This window comes from Neophocaena asiaeorientalis, unplaced genomic scaffold (assembly GCF_003031525.2).
Source record: "Neophocaena asiaeorientalis asiaeorientalis breed wild unplaced genomic scaffold, Neophocaena_asiaeorientalis_V1.1 scaffold152, whole genome shotgun sequence".
Classification (NCBI taxonomy): Eukaryota; Metazoa; Chordata; class Mammalia; order Artiodactyla; family Phocoenidae; genus Neophocaena; species Neophocaena asiaeorientalis.
Window position 1 is genome coordinate 2,409,606 of NW_020185338.1, and position 21,916 is coordinate 2,431,521.

General features: G+C 44.2%; 1 protein-coding gene across 1 annotated transcript in view; it reads right to left on the reverse strand.

Annotated features, from left to right (window-relative positions):
- Nucleotides 1–541: 541 nt before the first annotated feature.
- Nucleotides 542–21,916, reverse strand: part of KCNK13 (potassium two pore domain channel subfamily K member 13) — a 105,945-nt gene continuing 84,570 nt past the window's right edge. Inside the window, exon 2 of the mRNA XM_024736332.1 lies at nt 542–1,600. Within this exon, the coding sequence (XP_024592100.1) occupies nt 708–1,600 (893 nt within the window). The 3' untranslated portion in view covers nt 542–707. The remainder of the gene's footprint in view (nt 1,601–21,916) is intronic.

The window sequence follows — 21,916 nt, forward strand, 5'->3', positions numbered from 1 at the left end:
AACACGTTAAGCTCTATTCTTTAGTGACAAGAGCGAGTCTTCCCACTACCATGCCTCAGTTTAAAGGCCTGAAGCTGAATTTTCTTTTCTTACCACACTGAGGTCCCACAGACACCTTAGTCAAGCGTTAAGAGCTTAAAAACAAAAGAAAAGAAAGACAAAAATTGAGAAGCAGCTATAAAGAGGAACAGATGCTTTCCCTAGCCATGGCCCCATGGATGAATCTGCCTAGAAGGAAGCCCAGCAAAAAGAAAGCCCAGTCACATTCTCAAACAGTTCCCACCCTCCATTTGTTGACGGGACTAAGAGAGGCAGTGAATTCAGCTGTTCAGAGTTCCAGGGGAAAGTCAGGATCTTCAGGATTTTTATTTCCAAATGAAGAATAGAGCAGCAGGAGATCAAGGCTTAAGGAAGCCCTCCCTCTCTTAGGCAGTTAAAGCCCTGGAGCAAGGTGGGTAAAGAAGACAATAGGATGTCTTAGACTGCTTTTGTGGTTCATTTTTAAAAGACTGAATTCAGACTTAAAGAATAAATATAAGGAGAAAGGCATCAAGGCTGCAGGTTCCCGCAGCTCTGGGAAGTGGCTGGAGACAAGAAGATGAGATTTCTCAAGCTGGGCTCCAGGCTAGAAGGAACAGAATGAACCCAGCCAGGGCACAGAGCTGAGTTGGGTGGCAGTACCCTCGCTGTCCATACTCTCTTTGCCCCTACCTGTCCCCAGCGGTCTCTGCCAGCCTGTTGTTCATTATTGCAAAGGCTCCTATCCCCCCTGAGAATTCATCATCCAGCGACAGAGTGCTGGTCTGGTGGGGGCAGCCATTGGCCGTTTCGGACAGCTGCTTCTGGAGGATGGCTAGTGAGACCTTGTTGGCCGCCAAGAAGTCCTTCATGGAGATCATCTCACCGGAGAGACGCCGCCCATCCGTGTCACTCTCTATGACTCCATCCGTTTCTATGGAGATGTTGCACCGGTTCTGGACAGTGCCTGGCATCACCACGTTCCTCCGGGACTGCAAGAGTCTTCTCTGGCATTGTTGGCAGCACCCGCCATCCACCTTCCTCAGGATCCAGTTCACGGACTGTTTAATGAGGATGGAGATGACATTGAACAAGGAATAGATGCAGCAGACGCCCATGAGGATGAAGACGAAGTTGGCGAAGCGGTAGAGGCCCTGGCTAGCATACCGGGCGTTCTGGCTGCTGACGAGGTCCCCAAAGCCAATGGTGCTGAAAGCCACAAAGCAGAAGTAGAGTGCGTCGAAGTAGCTCCATCCTTCCACGGAGGTGTACATGGCGGACGCGCAGCAGGAGATGAGGAGGGAGGCCATGCACAGGATCAGCATGACATAGTACACGGAGGGCTTCCAGCCAGCCAAGCTGTCCACCTCACCCTTCCCCGGGTTCTTCAGGCTCTGCTGAGGCAAGGCCCCCCGCCTCTGGAGCTGCTGCTGGTGGCACGATTTCATGATGCAGGCGATGACGGTGATCAGGCGCTCCAGGAAGAGGTTGAAGAACAAGATGGTGCTGGAGCACCCGAGGAGACCATAAAAGATCAGAAAGATTTTTCCTTCTACTGTTGCTGGAGTCGTCATCCCAAACCCTGCAGGAGACAAAAATCAGAGGAGAGTGAGGGAGATCTCTGCCGTGAATGGGGGCAGTCTTGGCTTTGATGGCTGGCAAAGGACCTGAAGAAACAGTTTTGTAAAAGCACTCTGTCCTAGCCTTTCTAGGAAGGAGAGGGAGAATTCTGACTTGCTTTTGAAGACACTAAGTGTTGTTCAGAGCTGGGCTGCTCAAAGCCCATATGGTGCCACAGTGCAAATCAGAAAAAGGTACCTCTTCCTCTGAGTGGATACCACCAGTCACAGTGGCTTGGTGACGAGAATGCGGGCTGGATTTCAGCCTCTCCTCCCGATTCTGCTAGAGATGTCCTCACACAGTAGATGACCTGAACGACCATACTTAACAGACATTGTTCAGAGAGATAAACGAAGGCTCATACAAAGAAAAGTCTTACAGAATTCACTTATTCTATAAAGACTTATTGGCTGCCATTCCAGGAATGGGGGATAGAACTGTGGAGGAAGATAGATCTGGTCTCTGCCTTCATGGAGCTCTAATGTAGTGAAGTGATTACTATGTTTTGTGATCAGTGGTGTGATAAGCGTGGTGCTGGAGAATGTTCAGGGTCTTATGGGAGCTATTAAGAGGGAAACCCATCTTAGACTTGGAGTCTAGGAAGACTAAACAGGGAGAAGAACCTAAAGCTAAAGAGGAGTTAGGCAAGGCAAGGAGGGTGCACGTGTGCGGGTGTATATGTGTGTGTGCGTGTGTGTGCGTGTGCGTGTGTAGATGTGTGTGTGTGTGCGTGGTGGTGGTGATGTTTCAGGCAGAGAAACAGCACATGCCAGCATATACGGAAATGAACAATTTGCTCAAGATTTTCCCACCTTTAAACAAAACTCTCATGCTTTGGGAGTGGTAGCTGACGTGTTAGTTGTTATAGTTTGATAACATATAAAAAGTCTCTCTTGCCTTTGTCTCTTACTGTTCACAGTTTTGACTTTCTTGACCTTTCTACCCCTACACACAGATATGATAGTAAGGATACCAACTGTAGGACAGTGGACATCACTAAGAAAAAGGAGAAACGGAAGAAAAATACACTCAGTGTTTCTCACTCAGGGGCACTAATCTTCAGCCCACTGTGAGGGACACGAAATTCTTCCAAGCAAATGATTCAGTAAACATGAGGAGTCTGATTTGTTTGAGGGGATGGGCATCAAAGTCCTTCTGAAAATAAACACCATCTGAAAAATAAGTACTCATCATGCCACCCTGGGTTCAGATTTTTTATTCAAGTCAAACCTCCTTCTTTGTATTTTTTCTTTATTATCAAGCTCAGTTTCCTAACCGAGACCGCATCATTGGGATCTCTAGGATTCACCCATTATCCTCTTTCCTGATAACACCCTGCTATCATCAAGCCAACACTTTTCTTTGCTGCCACAGCTCAGCCCGTGGCTGCCTCCCAGTGCATCCTGGGACGTGGTCAGATCAGACCTCGCGATTCGTGAACTTCTGGGATTATGACTTCCTGCTTCCTCATGTGGAGCCAATGGGCCACCTTTCCCAAACACCTAGGTGTGCATACTGTGTCACCATTTAGTTTTCCAAGTAAATTCAATTTTCCTTTCTCAGCATACAAGGGTCTATCTAGGGTAGGAAATTAACACTATATAGCCAAGAGCCTGCAGGAAGATATTGATTGCTTTTTAGCTGGTTGGCATGGAGTGGAATGGGTGATCAGGTAAGGAAGGAGCGAGGGGCAGGGAATAATTCCACTGGGAGTTACAGTCCTGGCCCTTTAATGGTAGAGAGAAAGTCAGACCATCATCTCTTCTCTGGGAACTCTTGTTTTGAAAATTAAAGGCCTTTAGTGACTCTTGACAGTGTAGGTTTCATTTGTTAGATATCTTCATTATGATGTAAGGAAATTCTCTCTTTGCTGTCTTTTCTCTTGTTAGTAACTTTAATTCTTATCCCCAAGCTTGAGTTGCAATGAGGCGGTTGAAGTAGTGGAGAATTAAGAAAAAACTTACTGAGTTTAAGGACTGAGCTGAGAGCAGTGTCTTTTTCTACCCAGTCTGAAGAACATGGAGGAGTGACCAAGGTGTGGAGTGATTAGTTCCTGATCACTTAGGGCTGCGGGGGGAACCTCCTCTGGCTCAGTGAATTCCTGAAACCAGTAAAGCTTGTGAATGCTTCTGCACTAAGAAGATATAAAAATGAAAGCTGGAGCCCTTGCCCCAAAGCTGTAAGGCTAGCAGAGTATTGTGGCTGTCTTCATTGAAACAGAACTGAGGCAACACGCAGGAAAAAGAAGAAACGTTTATCTGCAGTCATTTATTGACTCAACAACATTCCAAAAAAAGGATAAAGTTATTGAAAATAGGGAAGGCCCAATATACCCTGAGAAAACCATAATTCAAAAAGACACATGCACCCCAATGTTCATTGCAGCACTATTTACAAGAGCCAGGTCATGGAAGCAACCTAAATGCCCATCGACAGACGAATGGATAAAGAAGTTGTGGTACATATATACAATGGAATATTACTCAGCCATAAAAAGGAACGAAATTGGGTCATTTGTAGAGACGTGGATGGACCTGGAGTCTGTCATACAGAATGAAGTAAGTCAGAAAGAGAAAAACAAATACTGTATATTAACGCATATATGTGGAATCTAGAAAAATGGTACATATGAACCTATTTGCAGGACAGGAATAGAGACACAGACATAGAGAATGAACATGTGGACACGGAGGGGAAGAGGGGATGGGATGAATTTGGAGACTGAGATTGACAATATATACACTACCATGAGTGAAACAGATAGCTAGTGGGAACCTGCTATATAGCACAGGGAGCTCAGCTGGGTGCTCTGTGGTGACCTAGTTGGGTGGGATGGGGGGCGGGGTGGGAGGGAGGTCCAAGAGGGAGGGGATATATGTATACATACAGCTGATTCACTTTGTTGTGCGGTGGAAACTAACACAACATTGTAAAGCAAGTATATCCCAATAAAAAACAATAACAACAAAAAACAATTCAACAGGGCAACTCACTTTTTGAGCTGTATTTCTTAAATTAAAAAATATATTTAAAAAAAGGGGAGGCCCAGAGGTAACAACAGGTGTATATGTGGAGGAGTGAGGGGAGGCATTTGCCAACAATCAGAGAGCTTTCTTGTGTAACGCAAGACTCAAGTGGGCAAATGTTTTCTTTTACAAAATCTTCCTCTGATCCCAGAAGGAACTTAATGATTTTCCTCTTGGAGAGCAGAGAAGCAGGAGTAATGAGTAGCTCTCAGTCAAAGGTAAGAACAATTATTTATTGAGCATCTGTTAAGGTCAGGGGCAGCACTAGGTGTCTGGGCCACACAATGATGGCCTGGACAAGGTCCTCGGCCTCCAGGAGCCCATCATTCAGACTGCGACAGATAAACTGCTGTCTACAAAACAAGGCAGAGTGAGTCAAGGGCCAAAGTAAAGTCACAGTGGTGCTATCCTGGCTTCAGGGTCCCAAATGCAGCCTCACTTGGGATGAATGACTGGGATCCATGTAGACGTGTTGCTGAAGCCAGCTGACAAGCTTGATAAGCTGATTGTTTTCCAATGACTGAGACTTCTAGTGATTTTGCAACACGTTCCAGGGATTTAAAATCTCTATATTCTATCTTGTTTGGTTGGTTTTAAAACATTCAATTTTATGAAAGAAAGGATAACCTGTGACTTTTTTTTTAACATCTTTATTGGAGTATAATTGCTTTACAATGGTGTGTTAGTTTCTGCTTTATAACAAAGTGAATCAGTTATACATGTACATATGTCCCCATATCTCTTCCCTCTTGCGTCTCCCTCCCTCCCACCCTCCCTAAACCTGTGACTTTCCATTACCTACACTATTTGCTTGATCACTACCATCTTTTCAATCAGCAAAAATGACAGAAGATGGCACAAGCGGTGTTATTCATAGAAGCAACAGGAGACAGCTTCCTAATATTTGCAGTTAGAGGTGTTGCCATGGCTTTTACTACTCTCAGAGCTCAACAGTGTGTCAGCTAATAATGCAGGCTTTTTCATAGAAAGTCTCCCACTTTTTTGAGTCCCCTAATACTGAGCATTACAGATCCCTTGGATTGGGAATAATAAGCCTCAGGGTCCTCCTTAGTGGAGGAAAAGGACGCAGGCATTATCAAAGGCCTGCCCTCTGCCAGGTATCACTGACTCCTAATACCCAGGCCCGCTCCCGGGTGTACAGGTGTAAAGTAAAGCCAGAGTTAGAACCTAGATTTATCTTGTCTCCCAGGCTTGTGATCTTTCCACCTGCCTACACTAAGTGAGTGAAACCATTGTCAGGTGTCCACACTGTAAGTAGAACTGAGAGAGGGAAATTAACCAAGCGTCTAATGCTTTACATAGACACCCAGACTGTAGTAGCTGCCAGATCTGGTACCAAAATCAGGGGATCGGCTGAATCAGAAGCTGAAACCCTACAGTCTTCACTTACATTTCTGAATGTATGTGTGCCTCTCCCAACGCGTGATGCCATTAAATCAGTTTAAAAAACTTGTTATACCCCATGCATTCGGTCTCTTTGTATTTCATAGGCACACAAATGAATCTGATTGTCACAGGTGGCGCTTTCCAATATACGGTTTCTTTCCTGTGCTTCAAGCCTGCAGTCTTTTGATTTGTGTCCAGCCCCTGAGTCTGGGAGCAGATGAGCTAGCTGACTGGGGATCAAGGGCACCTAGGTTTGGTTTGGAGGCCAAGGGAGCTCGCCTGGCAGTCTACTTCGGCTGAGCTCCCTTGGCCATTTCAGATCTGTTTTAATGTGCTCCTGGGACCAAACCGGGCTCCCTGGTGTCCTTGGGGCCAGGAATGAAGCAATTAGGCACTGCCAGCATCCCAGTCAACCCCAGAAGAGCCCTTCACTTAGGCGATGAAGAGAGGAGAATAGGTCTACCGTCTCCCACCCTTTTATGCGTATAGTGTCAACTACATATTCTTTCAAAAAAATTAGTCAAGGTGAAAAATCAAAAAGCTTTGCATTATATTTTTCAAATATACACAGAGGTAGAGAGACTACTAAAATAAGCCCTCATTTCCCAGTTTCAGCAATTGTCAAGATCTTGCCAATCATGTTTCTCCTATCCCACCCTAACCCCTTTATTTGCTGGAATTTTTTAAAGTAAATCCCAGAGAGCATGCCATTTCATCCATTAATAATGATGCACCTGTAACTGACAAGGGCTTTATTTTCCCAGTATAACCACTATGTCGTTATCACACCTAACAAAATTAACACTAACACTTTTTTTTTTGCGGTACATGGGCCTCTCACTGCTGTGGCCTCTCCCGTTGCAGAGCACAGGCTCCAGACGTGCAGGCCCAGTGGCCATGGCTCACGGGCCCAGCCGCTCCGAGGCATGTGGGATCTTCCCGCACTGGGGCACGAACCCGTGTCCCCTGCATCGGCAGGCGGACTCTCAACCACTGCGCCACCAGGGAAGCCCAACACTAACTCTTTAACACCAATACCCAGTCCATATTTCAGTCTCTCAAAAATATATTTTTACAGACCATCTGTATGAATCAGGATCCTAATAAGGGCCATGCAGTATATCTTTTAAGTCTCTTTCATTTGTTAACAGTCTCCCTTCCCATTTTTTTTTTTTATGCCATTGACTTGTTGGGCAAATGTGTCCTGTAGACTTAAATCATAATTTTTTCCAGAAACATTTGGGGAAAAATGTATATTATGAGAGTGACTTCAGATGCAGTAGCAAGTTTCAAACACTGCATGGGGACATACAAATTGGCATAAACTGTCTAGAAAGCAATTTGGGAATACACATCAGACATCTAAAAAATATTTATATCTTTCTCTCTGTTTATTTTATTTTTAGGAATATATCCCCCTAAGTATTAGAAATGTGACTAATTATGTACAGTGATGTCACCCTGTCTTTATTTATTTATTTATTTATTTTTGTCTTTATTTTTAATAATGAAAATCTTTAGCAACCTAAGTGTCAGATAACAGGGCAAGGACTAAATAAAAGTAGCCATTAAAATGAAGCCATTAAAATTACACATACATAACAGAACTAAAACAAATAATCCTAAAATCTATATGGAACCATAAAAGACCCAGAATTGCCAAAGCAATCCTGAGGAAAAAAAGAACAAAGCAGCAGGCAAAACCCTCCCAGACTTCAGACAATACCGCAAAGCTACAGTAATCAAACAGCATGGTACTGGCACAAAAACAGACATAGGGATCAATGGAACAGAATAGAAAGCCCAGAAATAAACTCACACACCTACAGTCAGTTAATCTTTGGCAAAGAAGGAAAGAATATACAATGGGGAAAAGACAGTCTCTTCAGCAAGTGGTGTTGGGAAAGTTGGAAAGCCGCATGTAAATCAATGAAGTTAGAACACACTGTCACACCCTACACAAAAATAAACTCAAAATGGCTTAAAGATTTAAATATAAGACATGACACCATAAAACTCTTAGAAGAGAACACAGGCAAAATATTCTCTGACATAAATCATACCAATGTTTTCTTAGGTCAGTCTCCCAAGGCAATAAAAATAAAAGCAAAAATAAACAAACGGGACCTAATCAAACTCATAAGCTTTTGCACAGCAATGGTAAACAAAATGAAAAGACAACCTACGGACTGGGAGAAAATATTGCAAATGATGCGACCAATAACGGCTTAATTTCCAAAATGTAACAGCTCATACTACTCGGGAATAAAAAAACAAACAACCCAGTCAAAAAAATGGGAAGAAGACCTAAATAGACCTTTCTCCAAAGAAGACATACAGATCGCCAATAGGCACATGAAAAGATGCTCATCATTGCTAATTATTAGAGAAATGCAAATCAAAACTACAATGAGGTACCACCTCACACCGGTCAGAATGGCCATCATTAAAAGTCTACAAATAACACAGTGATAGAGTGGCATGGACATATATACACTACGAAACGTAAAATAGATAGCTAGTGGGAAGCAGCCGCATAGCACAGGGAGATCAGCTGGGTGCTTTGTGACCGCCTGGAGGGGTGGGATAGGGAGGGTGGGAGGGAGGGAGACGCAAGAGGGAAGAGATATGGGAACATATGTATATGTATAACTCATTCACTTTGTTATAAAGCAGAAACTAACACACCATTGTAAAGCAATTATACTCCAATAAAGATGTTAAAAAAAAAAGTCTACAAATAATAAGTGCTGGAGAGGGCGTGAAGAAAAAGGAACCCTCCTACACTGTTGGTGGGGATGTAACTTGGTGCACCACTACAGAAAACAATATGGAGGTTCCTCCGAAAACTACAAATAGAGTTGCCATATGATCCAGCAATCCCACTCCTGGGCATATATCTGGACACAAATGTAATTCGAAAAGATACCTGCATCCCTATGTTCATAGCAGCACTATTTACAGTAGCCAAGACATGGAAACAACCTGTGTCCACTGACAGACGAATGGATAAAGAAGATGTGGTCCATATAAATAATGGAAAACTACTCAGCCATCAGAAAGAATGAAATAATGCCACTTGCAGCAACATGGATGGACCTAGAGATTATCATACTAAGTGAAGTAAGTCAGAAAGAGAAAGACAAATACCATATGATATCATTTATACGTGAAACCTAAAATATGACACAAATGCATTTATCTGCAAAACAGAAACAGACTCACAGATAATAGAGAACAGACTTGTGGTTGCCAAGCGGGAGGGGGATGTGGGAGGGATGGAGTGGGAGTTTGGGATTAGCAGATGTAAGCTTTTATATATAAAATGTATAAACAACAATGACCTACTGTATAGCACAGGTAACTATATTCAATACCCTGTAATAAACCATAATGGAAAAGAATATGAAATAGAATATATACATATATATGTATAACTGAATCACTTTGCTGTACAGCGGAAATAAAACAACATTGTAAATCAACTATACTTCAATAAAATAAATTTTTTAAAATTCTGTATACATAAGATATATATATTATGTACAAAATAAGCTATAAGGACATATAAACAGGGAATACAGCTAATATTCTATAATAACTATAAATGGAGAACCTTTAAAAATTGTGAATTACTATATTGTACACCTGTAATTTATATAATATTGTACGTCAACTATGCTTCAATTTAAAAATTACATGTATAAATAATTTTTAATGACTAGAGAAAACGTTAAGTGGAAAAAAGCAGAGCCAAAGTGTGTCTGCGGAATGACTCACGCCTGGGACATCCTCATTAAATATTTGTTGGATGAAAGAATAAACTTTACAAAATATATTTATACAGCTATATATATTGTAGCACTTAGGGTGCTTTTGGATGCCAGTAAGAGCAAATCATAAGTAGGGGTAGCTTAAACATGAAGGGGATATATTATCTCACAGAACATGAAATTTGGAGATAGGGCAGCTCCAGGAACGGTTAATTAGGTGGCTTTTGAACATTTCACCTTTCTGGCTCTGGCTCCATCAACATGTCGTCTAGTCCCCACTCCACGCCAAAAGCTTCAGGAGTTACCTCCTCACACATCAGTGTCCAGAGTCAGAACATGTTGTGTTCCTGCCTTGTTTACGTCTTTATCGGAGGAGAGAATCCTTTCCAGAAACCCCCTAGCAAAATTCCCATTGTATACCATTAAGCAGCACCGTGTCACACACCCACTTCTCAAACCAGTTATCTACAGGAGGAATGGATTTCCTCTTAGACTGGTCAGGGTTTACCAGCGCCCCTGAGGAAGAGAGGGACCTCAAAACAGTCAATGTCTGCCACAGACATACACAGAAAAAAACAAAATAAAGGGAAAGACACAAACGTTTTAATCGGTTATTTCAGGGTGGTGATAATTCTTTCTTAATGATTTATATCATTTATTACCTTTAAACTGAGAAAAAATATGTTATAATATTCTGGAATGTTTCCTCAGATTGCAGGTAAACACCTGCCCAGAAGAAGCATTCCTCTTGATTCATCCGTTAATACACCGAGAAATCAAACTTTGACTTGAATAAATGTTTTCATAATCCTTTTTAAAAATTTTTATTAAAAAAATTTTTAATAAAAAAAATTAATTTTTAGAATTTTTTGGGGGGGTTGTTTTTTCTTAAAATTATTATTTATTTATTTTTGGCTGCATTGGGTCTCTTGCTGCGTGCGGACTTTCTCTAGTTGCAGTGAGTGGGGGCTACTCTTCGTTGTGGTGCGCGGGCTTCTCATCGCGATGGCTTCTCTTGTTGCGGAGCACGGACTCTAGGCGCTCAGGCTTCAGTAGTTGTGGCTCACGGGCTCTAGAGCGCAGGCTCAGTAGTTGTGATGCACAACTTAGTTGCTCCGCGGCATCTGGGATCTTCCTGGACCAGGGCTCGAACCCGTGTCCCCTGCATTGGCAGGCGGATTCTTAACCACTGCACCACCAGTAAAGTTCTTTTTTTTGGTTTTTGATTCAGAAATGTTAAGCCTCTTTGTGTGGGATGAAAGAGGTTTCATAGGGGTTTGTGGGTGTTTTTTTCAAAAGACCCTCCAATTTCAATTGGGAAGGAAAAAGGGGGCAAGAGCAGACCCCATGGATTATTCTTGGGGGGGAGGTTGGGGGGTGTGGAGTGGGTTCCAATGATGGAAGAGTCAAGGGTCTCATCAGGCACACTATCTCTACACAGCCTTCACGTCCAAGGTTTTGTGTTACAGGTGAGGAAACTGAGGCACCAGTAAGCCAGGTAACCTTCATGAGTGGTGGAGGCTTGGCCTGAACCCAGGTTCTCCATCCAGACTGCCCTCCTTTACTCTTGTTGCCTGTGGCCAACTGTTTCCAGAGATGAAAGCACTCTGTAAGCATCCCTGTAAGCACTTATTGGTCCTCCCATCAACAGGTGAAGCCTACTTCGCTTCCCCTTGAATCCTGGGTGACCTTGAGACTGGCTCTGATCACCAGAATGTGGTAGAAGTGAGGCTGCGCCAGTTCCAGGCTTAAACGGTAAGAAGCCCAGCAATTTTGTCTTTCTCTCTCTGGATCCATGAGTTGCCGTGTAAGAAGCGTGACCGCTTAGCTGGAGAAAGAGGCTCGGCTCTCCCCAGCCATTCCAGCCTCCCCAGATATTGAGTAAAGCCATCTTGGACATTCCAGCCCCAGTCGAGCTCCAAGTTAAATGCAGTTGTATGAGTTATACCAGATGATACCTGATGGAACCAAAGAACCACCAGCTGAGCCCAACAGATCCACAGAATTATGAGAAATGTCCATGGTTGTTGCTTAAGCCACTACTTTGGAGCGCTTTGCTACATAGCAAGCAATGGATAATGAAATGACTTCTCTCTGGGACTTGCAGTTTTTTCACCAGGCATCTTCTCTATTTCCCTGCCCCCTCCAGCTCCTCCCTCCATTATTTTATTATTATTTTTTTGGCTGCACTGTGCGGCCCGGCTCCTAATAGGCCATGGACCGGTACCCCTCCTTGGCCCGGGGGTTGGGGACCTCAGCCCTACGGCATAGATTTTCATAACAATATTCATAGTGCTAAACAGCCACCTCTTTTTAAAAATTTATTTAATTAATTAATTTATCTATTTTTTTGCCACGTCGCGTCTTAGTTGCAGCACGCAGGGTCTTCATTGAGGCATATGGATCTTTCGTTGCAGCGTGGGCTCTTCATTGTAGCACACGGGCTTCTCCCCAGTTACGGTGCACGGGCTTTTCTCTAGTTGCGGTGTACCGGTTTTCTCTCTCTAGTTGTGGCGTGCAGGCTCCAGGGTGCGTGGGCTTTGTAGTTTGCAGCACGCGGCGCGCGAGCTCATCAGTTGTGGTGCTCAGGCTTAACCGCCCCGCGGCATGTGGGATCTAGTTCCCGGACCAGGGATTGAAGCCGCCTCCCCTGCATTGGCAGGCGGATTCTTTACCCCTGGACCACCAGGGAAGTCCCAACAGCCACGTCTTGAGAATGGATTCCAGAAGAGATGCTTCCATTGATGGCTAACTGCTGCTAGGGTATAAACTGAAGTTAACGTACACAACACACACTTACCTGTTTATAGTGAAGCGTTTAATGGTAAATGACCACTCAAACAACACAATAACACCAGAAACTGCTTATGTGTTAACACCCTGTCAGGATTTTTTTTTTTTTTTTGCGGTACGCGGGCCTCTCCCGTTGCGGAGCACAGGCTCCGGACGCGCAGGCTCAGCGGCCATGGCTCACGGGCCCAGCCGCTCCGCGGCATGTGGGATCCTCCCGGACCGGGGCAGGAACCCGTGTTCCCTGCATCGGCAGGCGGACTCCCAACCACTGCGCCACCAGGGAAGCCCCTGTCAGGAATTTTCTGTGACAAGCCAGGGTTTGAACGCTCTAACGGAAAGCTGTGGTTGTGTACCAAATGCTGACACACCCTACAGGAGAGAAACAACTTCCATTCACCTCACACTTGAGGCACCCCTGTACTAAGGCAAAGGAACAAGAGGATGACTCATAGTTTTTGAAGACCTTCTAAAACTTTTAAAAGTCTCTCCTTTCCCATCCTAAACACTCTGTTGAGTTCTGCCGATAAACAAAACATCCCTTTGGCTTGATGGGATTTCACATGGCACCATGTTTGTGGTCACCCTAATCTTCCTTATACAAACTAAAAAGACAGTCCTTTCTAATTAGTAACATCAAGCTAAGAATGCCTCGCCTTTGACACGGTTCTTTCTCCACAACCAAATGCTGGAAAATTACCAAGAAGGAACGATGGGACGCAAAATTGGCTTTCTCTGGCCTCTTTCAGTTTTCCTTCCTGGTCCAGCATTGTGCCCTGTGGCTACGGTCACAAATTAAGCCCTTTCTTAATTTTTAAACAGTGAAACTATTCCTTAAAAACAAGCACCTAGGGACTTCCCTGGTGGCACAGTGGTTAAGAATCTGCCTGCCAATTCAGGGGACACCGGTTTGAGCCCTGGTCGGGGAAGAACCCACATGCTGCAGACCAACTAAGCCCATGTGCCACAACTACTGAGCCTGTACTCTAGAGCCCGCGAGCCACAGCTACTGAGCCCGCGAGCCACAACTACTGAAACCTGTGCGCCTAGAGCCCATGCTCCGCAACAAGAGAAGCCACTGCACTGAAAAGCCCGCACACTGCAACAAAGAGTAGACCCCGCTCACCGCAACTAGAGAAAGCCCATGCACAGCAACGAAGACCCAACACAGCCAAAAATAAATGAACACATAAATAAATTTTTTAAAAAAGCACCTGTAATTATGTTCTCTCTTGAACAAAACTGCCCTCCCCAAGACTACAAAGAAATGGTTCAATTAAGTAGAATGTTAGCACAACACAGGTGGCAACTGAGGAAAGGTGCCTTTTCTTCAACATGAGTGAGAGGATCTGGCTGCAAGACATTACGAAATCGATACCTTTATTTTAATGGATATCCAGATACAGCACAAGCAAATGCACCTGCCTTTTTGAATTTCTTGCTGCTGCTGAGAGGGATGTAAGGTTCTCCTGGAGTGGTGGGAGCTGGTGTACACAACAGTGATGCCCACCTGTTCTGCTTGACCTGGGATGGCTCCCAGCCCACCTTCTCAACACCTCGCTTTTCCCACAGCAGCAGCCTTTTAGCTCCTTCGTGGGACCCTAGTACTTCTAGATATCTGGTGTGAAAGTCAAAGACCTACAGAATATTGATGTTTCTCTAGCTTTTAGGGTTTTACTTAGATGTATGATCTAACAAGGATGAAAGAAGTATGGCCCAGGCAAGCTAAATGACAGAATCATATAAGACTGAAGAATATCAATGTGTTATTTATACTATCATAATATATGTTCCTCCCCAGTCTGTACTGCTTCCCTAGAAACTCATGAAATTTCCTACATGTTACAGACTGAACGTTTGTGTCCTCCCCACATTTATATGTTGAAACCCTACCCCCTCAACGTGACGCATTAGGAGGTGGAACCTTTGGGAAGTAAACAGGATTAGATGAGGTCATGAGGGTGGAGCCCATGATGGATTAGTGCCCTTATGATTCAACAGAGAGAGCTAGTTTCTTCTTCTCTGCTCTCGACCACGTGAGGATACAAGGCGAAGATAGCAGTCTGAAACACCTAAGGGAGCTGTCACCCAAGAACCTAACCAAGCTGGCACCCTGATCTTGGTATTCCAGCCTCCAGAACTGAGAGAAAGAAATCTCTGTGGTTTATTAGTCACCCAGTCTATGGTATTCGTTATAGCAGTCTGAGCTAAGACAGTACGTTACTACTGTACCCATACCTACCCTGCATTACCTACAATTTCCTAGAAACATTTGGCGAACATCCTCATGTTTGCAAAGAAAACTAGCTCTAGGGAATCAAAGCTCCCTACAGCAAATCAAGTTTTTCTTTCCTTTTTTTTCCCCTTCCTTCCTTTGCTTCTAGTCTCCTACCTTCCATTTATTTGAAAAAGTCTTTAGAGACTCAAACCTCATTCTTTGTAGAGGCACCTTCTGGGCTGTATCTAAATGAGTCACTGCTCTGTAATAAACTGTGCTTTGCAGGGTCTGTTGGGGCCTTTTCTTAAAAACATTTAATTTTGATATTATTAGTTCCAGAAAGCAATTATAACTTTCTTTTGCCCAAAGCCAGTCGAGAACCCATTTCAGAAAGCACCATGACACCTGTGGCACAAATGGAATTGGTATAACAACTGCCGGCAGAGCTGTTTGAAAATAGTATAACAAAACGGTAGTTTAGCTAGTCGTGGGGAAAGAAAGGGCTAGTTCATTAAGACTGATTTTCCCACTGAGGGAAAAAACACTGAAGACAAACACTTCCTGTGAACTCAGGCTATTAACCCAAATGCGAGGGTCTCTGTTAAGTTACTTCCGAAAATGGAAATGTGAACTTAAAAGTTGGAGAACAAGTCTGAGGTGCCCAGTGCAAACCAGAATTCAGGTGCACCCTGAATCTGATGTGCATCTCGTCAATCACACTGCTTATGCTGAGCGGCATCAGATTTGATGGCAAAATCATGGGGCTGGAAAAGGGCAAAGGCACTCGTTACCCACTGGGGGATGGGAAGAGGAGTGAGCGGCTGCACATTCAGGCAATGGGCCTTGAAAAGAATGGTTTAAACCCTAAACTTTATCTCAGGGACTCTCCTATCTGAGTGTACTTTCACTGGAGGCTTTCTGGAGTTGACACAAAGGGATTTTCTTCTGATGACATCATTTTTGATTTAACTGGCAAAACAGGCTCTATGATCAAAGTCCACCTAATTTGCCCATTTCTCCCTTAAAATTATGCTACACTTCTACCTTTCTATTCTCTCTCATGTGCGTGAAGTATTCCTTCTCCTTGACAGGTCACCTGTGTTCTTCTCTCTGCTTACTCATCCATGCAACAAACATTTACTGAGCATGTACTATGTTTCAGACGCTGAGCTAATTCGTATCAGTAAATAAGATATCACCTCTCAGTTTTTTTCAACTATATTTCTTCCATAATTTATACTTTCTTTCTCTACCAATTTCTGCTTCATTGCCTACATTTTTCATGTCCATTGGCCTTTTGTTTCTCTTCTTTCGTGAATTCCTATTCATGTTTAGTCCATTTTCCAATTAGGGTATCTACTGTTTTTCTTATTGATTTGTGAGAGCACTTCATAGATTTTTAAGAAATTAACTTGTCATCTTTTACATATGTTGAAATAGTTTTCCCAATTTATGTCTGTTGTTTATTTTTACATGTTTTGTTGCTGTGCCGAACTTTAATTTTTTTTTTTTTTTTTTTTTTTTGCGGTACGCGGGCCTCTCACTGTTGTGGCCTCTCCCGTTGCGGAGCACAGGCTCCAGACGCGCAGGCTCAGCGGCCATGGCTCACGGGCCCAGCCGCTCCGCGGCACGTGGGATCTTCCCAGACCGGGGCACGAACCCGTGTCCCCTGCATCGGCAGGCGGACTCTCAACCATTGCGCCACCAGGGAAGCCCTGAACTTTAACTTGTATGTAGGAAAATCTATCAGTTTCCATCAATCTTCTTTTGTGGCGTTTGGCTTTAGGAGTCATGGAGAGAAAAGTCCTTCCTTACCCCAAGAATATACTGGTATTCACTTACAGTTTGAATTTTAAAACTTGATAATCATTCCTGTTTAACTGTAGGGATCTAACATTTTGAAAATACTAGTTTGTTTTTCTCAGTACTATTTTTAGTTAAAATTTTTATTGAGATAATTGCAAACTGATAAGCAATCATAAGAAATAATTGTGTGTTTATACTTTACCCAGTTTTTTGCTAATACTTTGCAAAACTACAGTATAATATCATGACCAGGATATTAACATTGCTATAACCTACCATCTTATATTTACATGTTGCCTTTTTCACTCGTACTCATGTGTGTGTGTATTTAGTTCTACACAACTTTGTCACATGTGTAGGCTCTTCAGCATCATTTTTAAATAGTCCATTTTTTTTCCACTCTCTTGAAATGTCATTTTTATCAGAGGCACCTTTTTTTTTTTTGCGGTACATGGGCCTCTCACTGCGGTGGCCTCTCCCGTTGCGGAGCACAGGCTCCAGACGTGCAGGCCCAGCGGCCATGGCTCACGGGCCCAGCCACTCCGCGGCATGTGGGATCCTCCCAGACCGGGGCATGAACCCGTGTCCCCTGCATCGGCAGGCGGACTGTCAACCACTGCGCCACCAGGGAAGCCCGGCACCTTTCTTAAATTTGTTTCTGGATTATGTATTTTGTTACATTGATCTGTCTATGCTGGGACTGGTACCCAAAACCCAAACAGTTCTCCTTTTTTAATATCCGTGAAGACTCTTCCCTCTTCCTTGTCCCCTCTTCTCTTCCTTCTTTCTCCTTTTTCTTTTCAAAAATGCCCAGCTTATTTCATGTCCAATTTCCCTGATGAGCTTTAGAATTATTTGGTTAAGTTCCAGAAAAGGTATTTGGATTTCTGATTAGAGTTGCCTTATGTTTAGAGATTCATTTGTATAGAAATGACATTCTTACTAAATTGAGTTTTCCCACCAGGAAAACATTGTATCTCTATCCATTCATAGAAATCTTTAAAAAATAAGCCTTAGTAGAATTTTGTAATTTCCTCATATAAATCCATCACAAATCTTGTCGCACCGAATTCTGTTTCTTAGCTTTTGTCGGTGGTGTGAACAGAGTCTTTCCCTCTACCATATATATTTTTTTGTTGTTTGTTTTCTTATTGGCTGTTTTATTGATGCATAGTTGATTTACAATATTATATTAGTTTCAGGTATACAACTTACTGATTCAATACTTATTATAAAAATTATACTCCATTTAAAGTTATTATAAAATATTGGCTGTATTCCCTGTGTTGTACAATATATCCTTGTAGCTTATTTATTTTATACATATTAGTTTGTACCTCTTAATCCCCTACTCCTATCTTCCCCCTCCCCCCCACCCTTCCCACTGGTAACCACTAGTCTGCTCTCTATATCTGTGAGTCTCTATTTTTGTGATATTCACTAGTTTGCTTTATTTTTTAGATTCCACATGTGTGCTATTATACAGTATTTGTCTTTCTCTGTCACTAACCATAAGACCCTCCAAGTCCATCCATGTTGCTGCACATGGCAAAATTTCATTCTTTTTTAAGGCTGAGTAATATTCCATTGTGTATATATGGCATATCTTCTTTATCCATTCATCTGTTGATGGACACTTTGGTTGCTTCCATATCTTGGCTATTGTAAATAGTGCTGCTATGAACAGTGGGATGCGTGCATCTTTTCAAATTAGCATTTTCACCTCTTTGGATGTGTACCCAGGAGTGGAATTGCTGGATCATATGGTAGTTCTATTTCTAGATTTTTTTATGAGCCTCCCCCTCCCCTCCACAAGAAAAACCCCCAAACAAAACCAGAACATATGTCCCCATCCTTCGAGGCCCTTGGCAACTGCCTTCCCTGCTTCTCTCAGGCCCTGACCTCACCGTGCTAGTTATTGATGAACGCTTGCCCATTCCTAGACTGTGAGCTCAGCACATACCAGATACTCAAAGCTTTAAAGTTTAATTTGTAATAACAAAGTCAGCTCTCTCTTTGTGCTTGTGAATCTTCTGGACGAGTTTCTCTGCGAAGGCAAAAGAGAGTGGTTGGTGTAGGTTCCACAGAGAGATTCCTTCCACCTGGCCGAAGTGACTTGAGGCCCAAAAGGCAGCAGAATTTATCTGAAGGGGCAATCTGTACCATCCATGTCCAGATATCTGTGGTTGCCTGATAGCTCCCTTGGAATATACTTCTCTTCTGCTCTCCGCACAAACAACTTCTCTCTTTCTTCTTCTTTTTTTCTTTTTTCTTTTGGCTGCACTGCACAGCTTGTGGGATCTTAGTTCCCGGCCCAGGGATCAAACCCAGGCCTTGGCAATGAAAGCACCAAGCCCTAACCACTGGACCTCCAGGGAACTCCCACAATTTCTCTTGCTAATCTGGGTGTTCTTATTTTGCTGTGGCCTGAAGGCCTGGACTGAGTTCCGGATCAGCACTTCTTTGTACTCTGTTAGACTTTAAGTTCCTTAAAAGCAGAGTCTAGTCCTTCAGCCTTCCCCCTCCCGGGGCCACCCCGCTACACACACACAATGGTTAAGAACACCAAGCCTGAAGTCGGTCTGTCTGGGCTCAGATCTGAGCCCCATCGCTTTCCCAAGGACACTCAGCTAGAAAGGGATGCAGAGAGGGTTTGAGCGTTACCTTAACCTTGAGCAAATTATTTAAACTATGCCTTGGTTCCTTCATCTGCAAAACGAGGTAGTAACAACACCTTCCTCATAGGGTTTTTGTGGGGATTAAATGACCTAATACAGGCAAAATGCTAGAGTGGTGCCTTCAAGTTTGAAGAGTCAGTCCTTTAAAGGGGCCGCTGTTACTGACATATGGGGGCCAAGCATCGTGCCTTGCACAGTGTTTGCTAAGTGATGCTTTCTGTAAACTTGAGTGTTCATCGTGCGCCTTGGGAAAACTCCTTACATAATCACAATGGCCCAATCACACGGTACACTTGACACCCACCATCCTGCCCTCACCATGGCACCTGGAATAGCATTTCCATTCATATTTGACTGGAGCCAGCCATCAGTACCAGACAGTGTACAGTGGCCGCGCTGTCCACTGACTGGCCGTGCACGTGGCCCTGAGAGCAGCGGGCCCCCGGAAGGAGAGGAGGGCCAGATGCTGAGTCTGTGGGCCCCATTTCTGACTTCTAACCTGAGCAGAAAGGCTGTAGCTGTCTTCTCTGGATACTTACAGTAGCCTCTTGACTGGTCTCCCTGCTGCTGTCCTTCAAACATCCCACAGCAGCCAGAGGCACCCTTCTGAAATATGTCAGATCATACACTCCTTGGTCCCAAACCCTCCAGTGACCCCCATTCACCAAAGTCCTTACAAGAACCTACAAAGTGGACCCAATCTGCCCCCTCCCTAATTCACCTCCGACTTCTCCAGCCCCTCTATTCTTCCAGCCCCAATGGCCTCCTTGCTTCTCCTACATCCCAGGCTCACTCATGAACCTTTTACTCTCTCTGCTTTTCCCCTGGATAGCTGCAAGATTCACCCCTTCACCTCTTTTCAGGTCTTTATTCAAATGGGTAGGGGAGCAGGCACTGTGGGTAGGAGAACACAGCACTGTGGTAGGAAAGCCCATTGCAGGATTGGTAGAGATCACTCAGGATTGTTGGCAAGGGCAGAAAATTCCAGTGCTTTCAGGTCAAACCAAAGAGAACATGAGCTACCTAATGATAGCCAGGTAGACGCAAAGTACAAGAATCCTGACAGAGGTCAAGGCATAGGGACATATCAGAGATGAGGGACCAGGTAGAGGTCAGAATCCAAATGGAACTAACCACATGAGGTGGCAGGTCCATGCCAGGACCCGCTCACCATCACCTGGAGCCCCCAGGGCAGAGGCTGTTTGCCTTTGCTCTAAGCACCTTTCTTGGTGGGTACATAAAGCCTGCCAGGTGTCACTGCTCTTGAGAGAAAGGCTGGGAGCACAGGGCACATGGCTGCAGCTGCCACACCTGAAGAGGGCTCCCTGCCTCGGAAGCTTCTTCACAGCTCAGAGGCCTGCAGGTTGCAGCCCGTGTTTCCTCCCAGTTCCCCTTCCAGTTCTCATGACATCAGGTGGAGGACCTTGAGCAAACAGGAAAGTTATTCGTACCACAATATTCACTGACTACCCACTGCATGCCAGGCTATGGCTGTGCACTGAGATCATGAAGAAAGAGTAGACCCAGTTCCCGCCTGCAAGTGCAGCGGTGAAGACAGAAACGTACCAAGTATAAGTGAGCGGTAATAATAATAATAGCAACAGTCTACTGGGCGCCGGGCTCTGTGCTCTGAGCTTCACATGGATTACTTTACTTTAGGAGCCCATGACGTAGGTACTACTGGTATTATTATTCCCATTTTACACATGAGACTTATGGGGGGTAAAATAAATTGCCCAAAGTCACATAGCCGATAAAGACTCAGAACCAGTAAGAGAAATATAGTATTTGGACTCCAAAGCTGTTTCCTAATCAGTAAACCCTGCTGCCTTTTGGGGTGCTAGGTGGTACTGTGGGGAGACCCCTAACTCTGACTGGGTTTAGGGAAAGGCCAGGGGAGGAGTGCCAGGGACATCAGAGAAGGCTTCCCCTGGGAGGTGGATGGAGGATGCTTGAGCTGAGCGGTCTAGGTAAAGAATGATGGGAACAATGTTCCAGGCCAGGGAACTTCCAGTGCCTAGGAAGGGGCTCGAAAAGAGGATGGTGTGCCCAGGAAAGTGCCAACAGGATGGGGATGGAGACAGAATGGCAAGGTCCAGATCAGGCCCTTACTGGGATGTAGTCCAGCAAGGCCATGAGCTACAGATTTCTCAAGCCTCAGAAATCTCCGGAATGAAGCCCCCTGAACAGGAGTCCCCGTGTCGGTTAAAATGTGTTACCTATGAGGCTCTGTTAGCCATAGGCTTCCTTAAAGAAGTTTCCTTAGACAGACCTTCCCTGAAGTAGCAAATATTTTTCTGGACTTTGTGGATTGGAGTGTCTCGTTCATGAAGGCTTTTGAGGGCTGGATTGGGGATCCCATCTTTAACAGGAGATCAGAGTAGTTAAGTGCGTGGACTCTACGGCCAGACTCCCTGGGTTCAAAACCTGGTTCTGCTACGTGTTAGCTGTGGAAACTTGGGCAAGCTATTTAACCTCTGTTCCTCAACGTTCCCATGGAAGAGCCACAAAAGTTCCATCTATCAACCTGTCTATTGTACCCAGAACAGCCGGTGAGGAGGGCAGACTAGCTCCTGACAA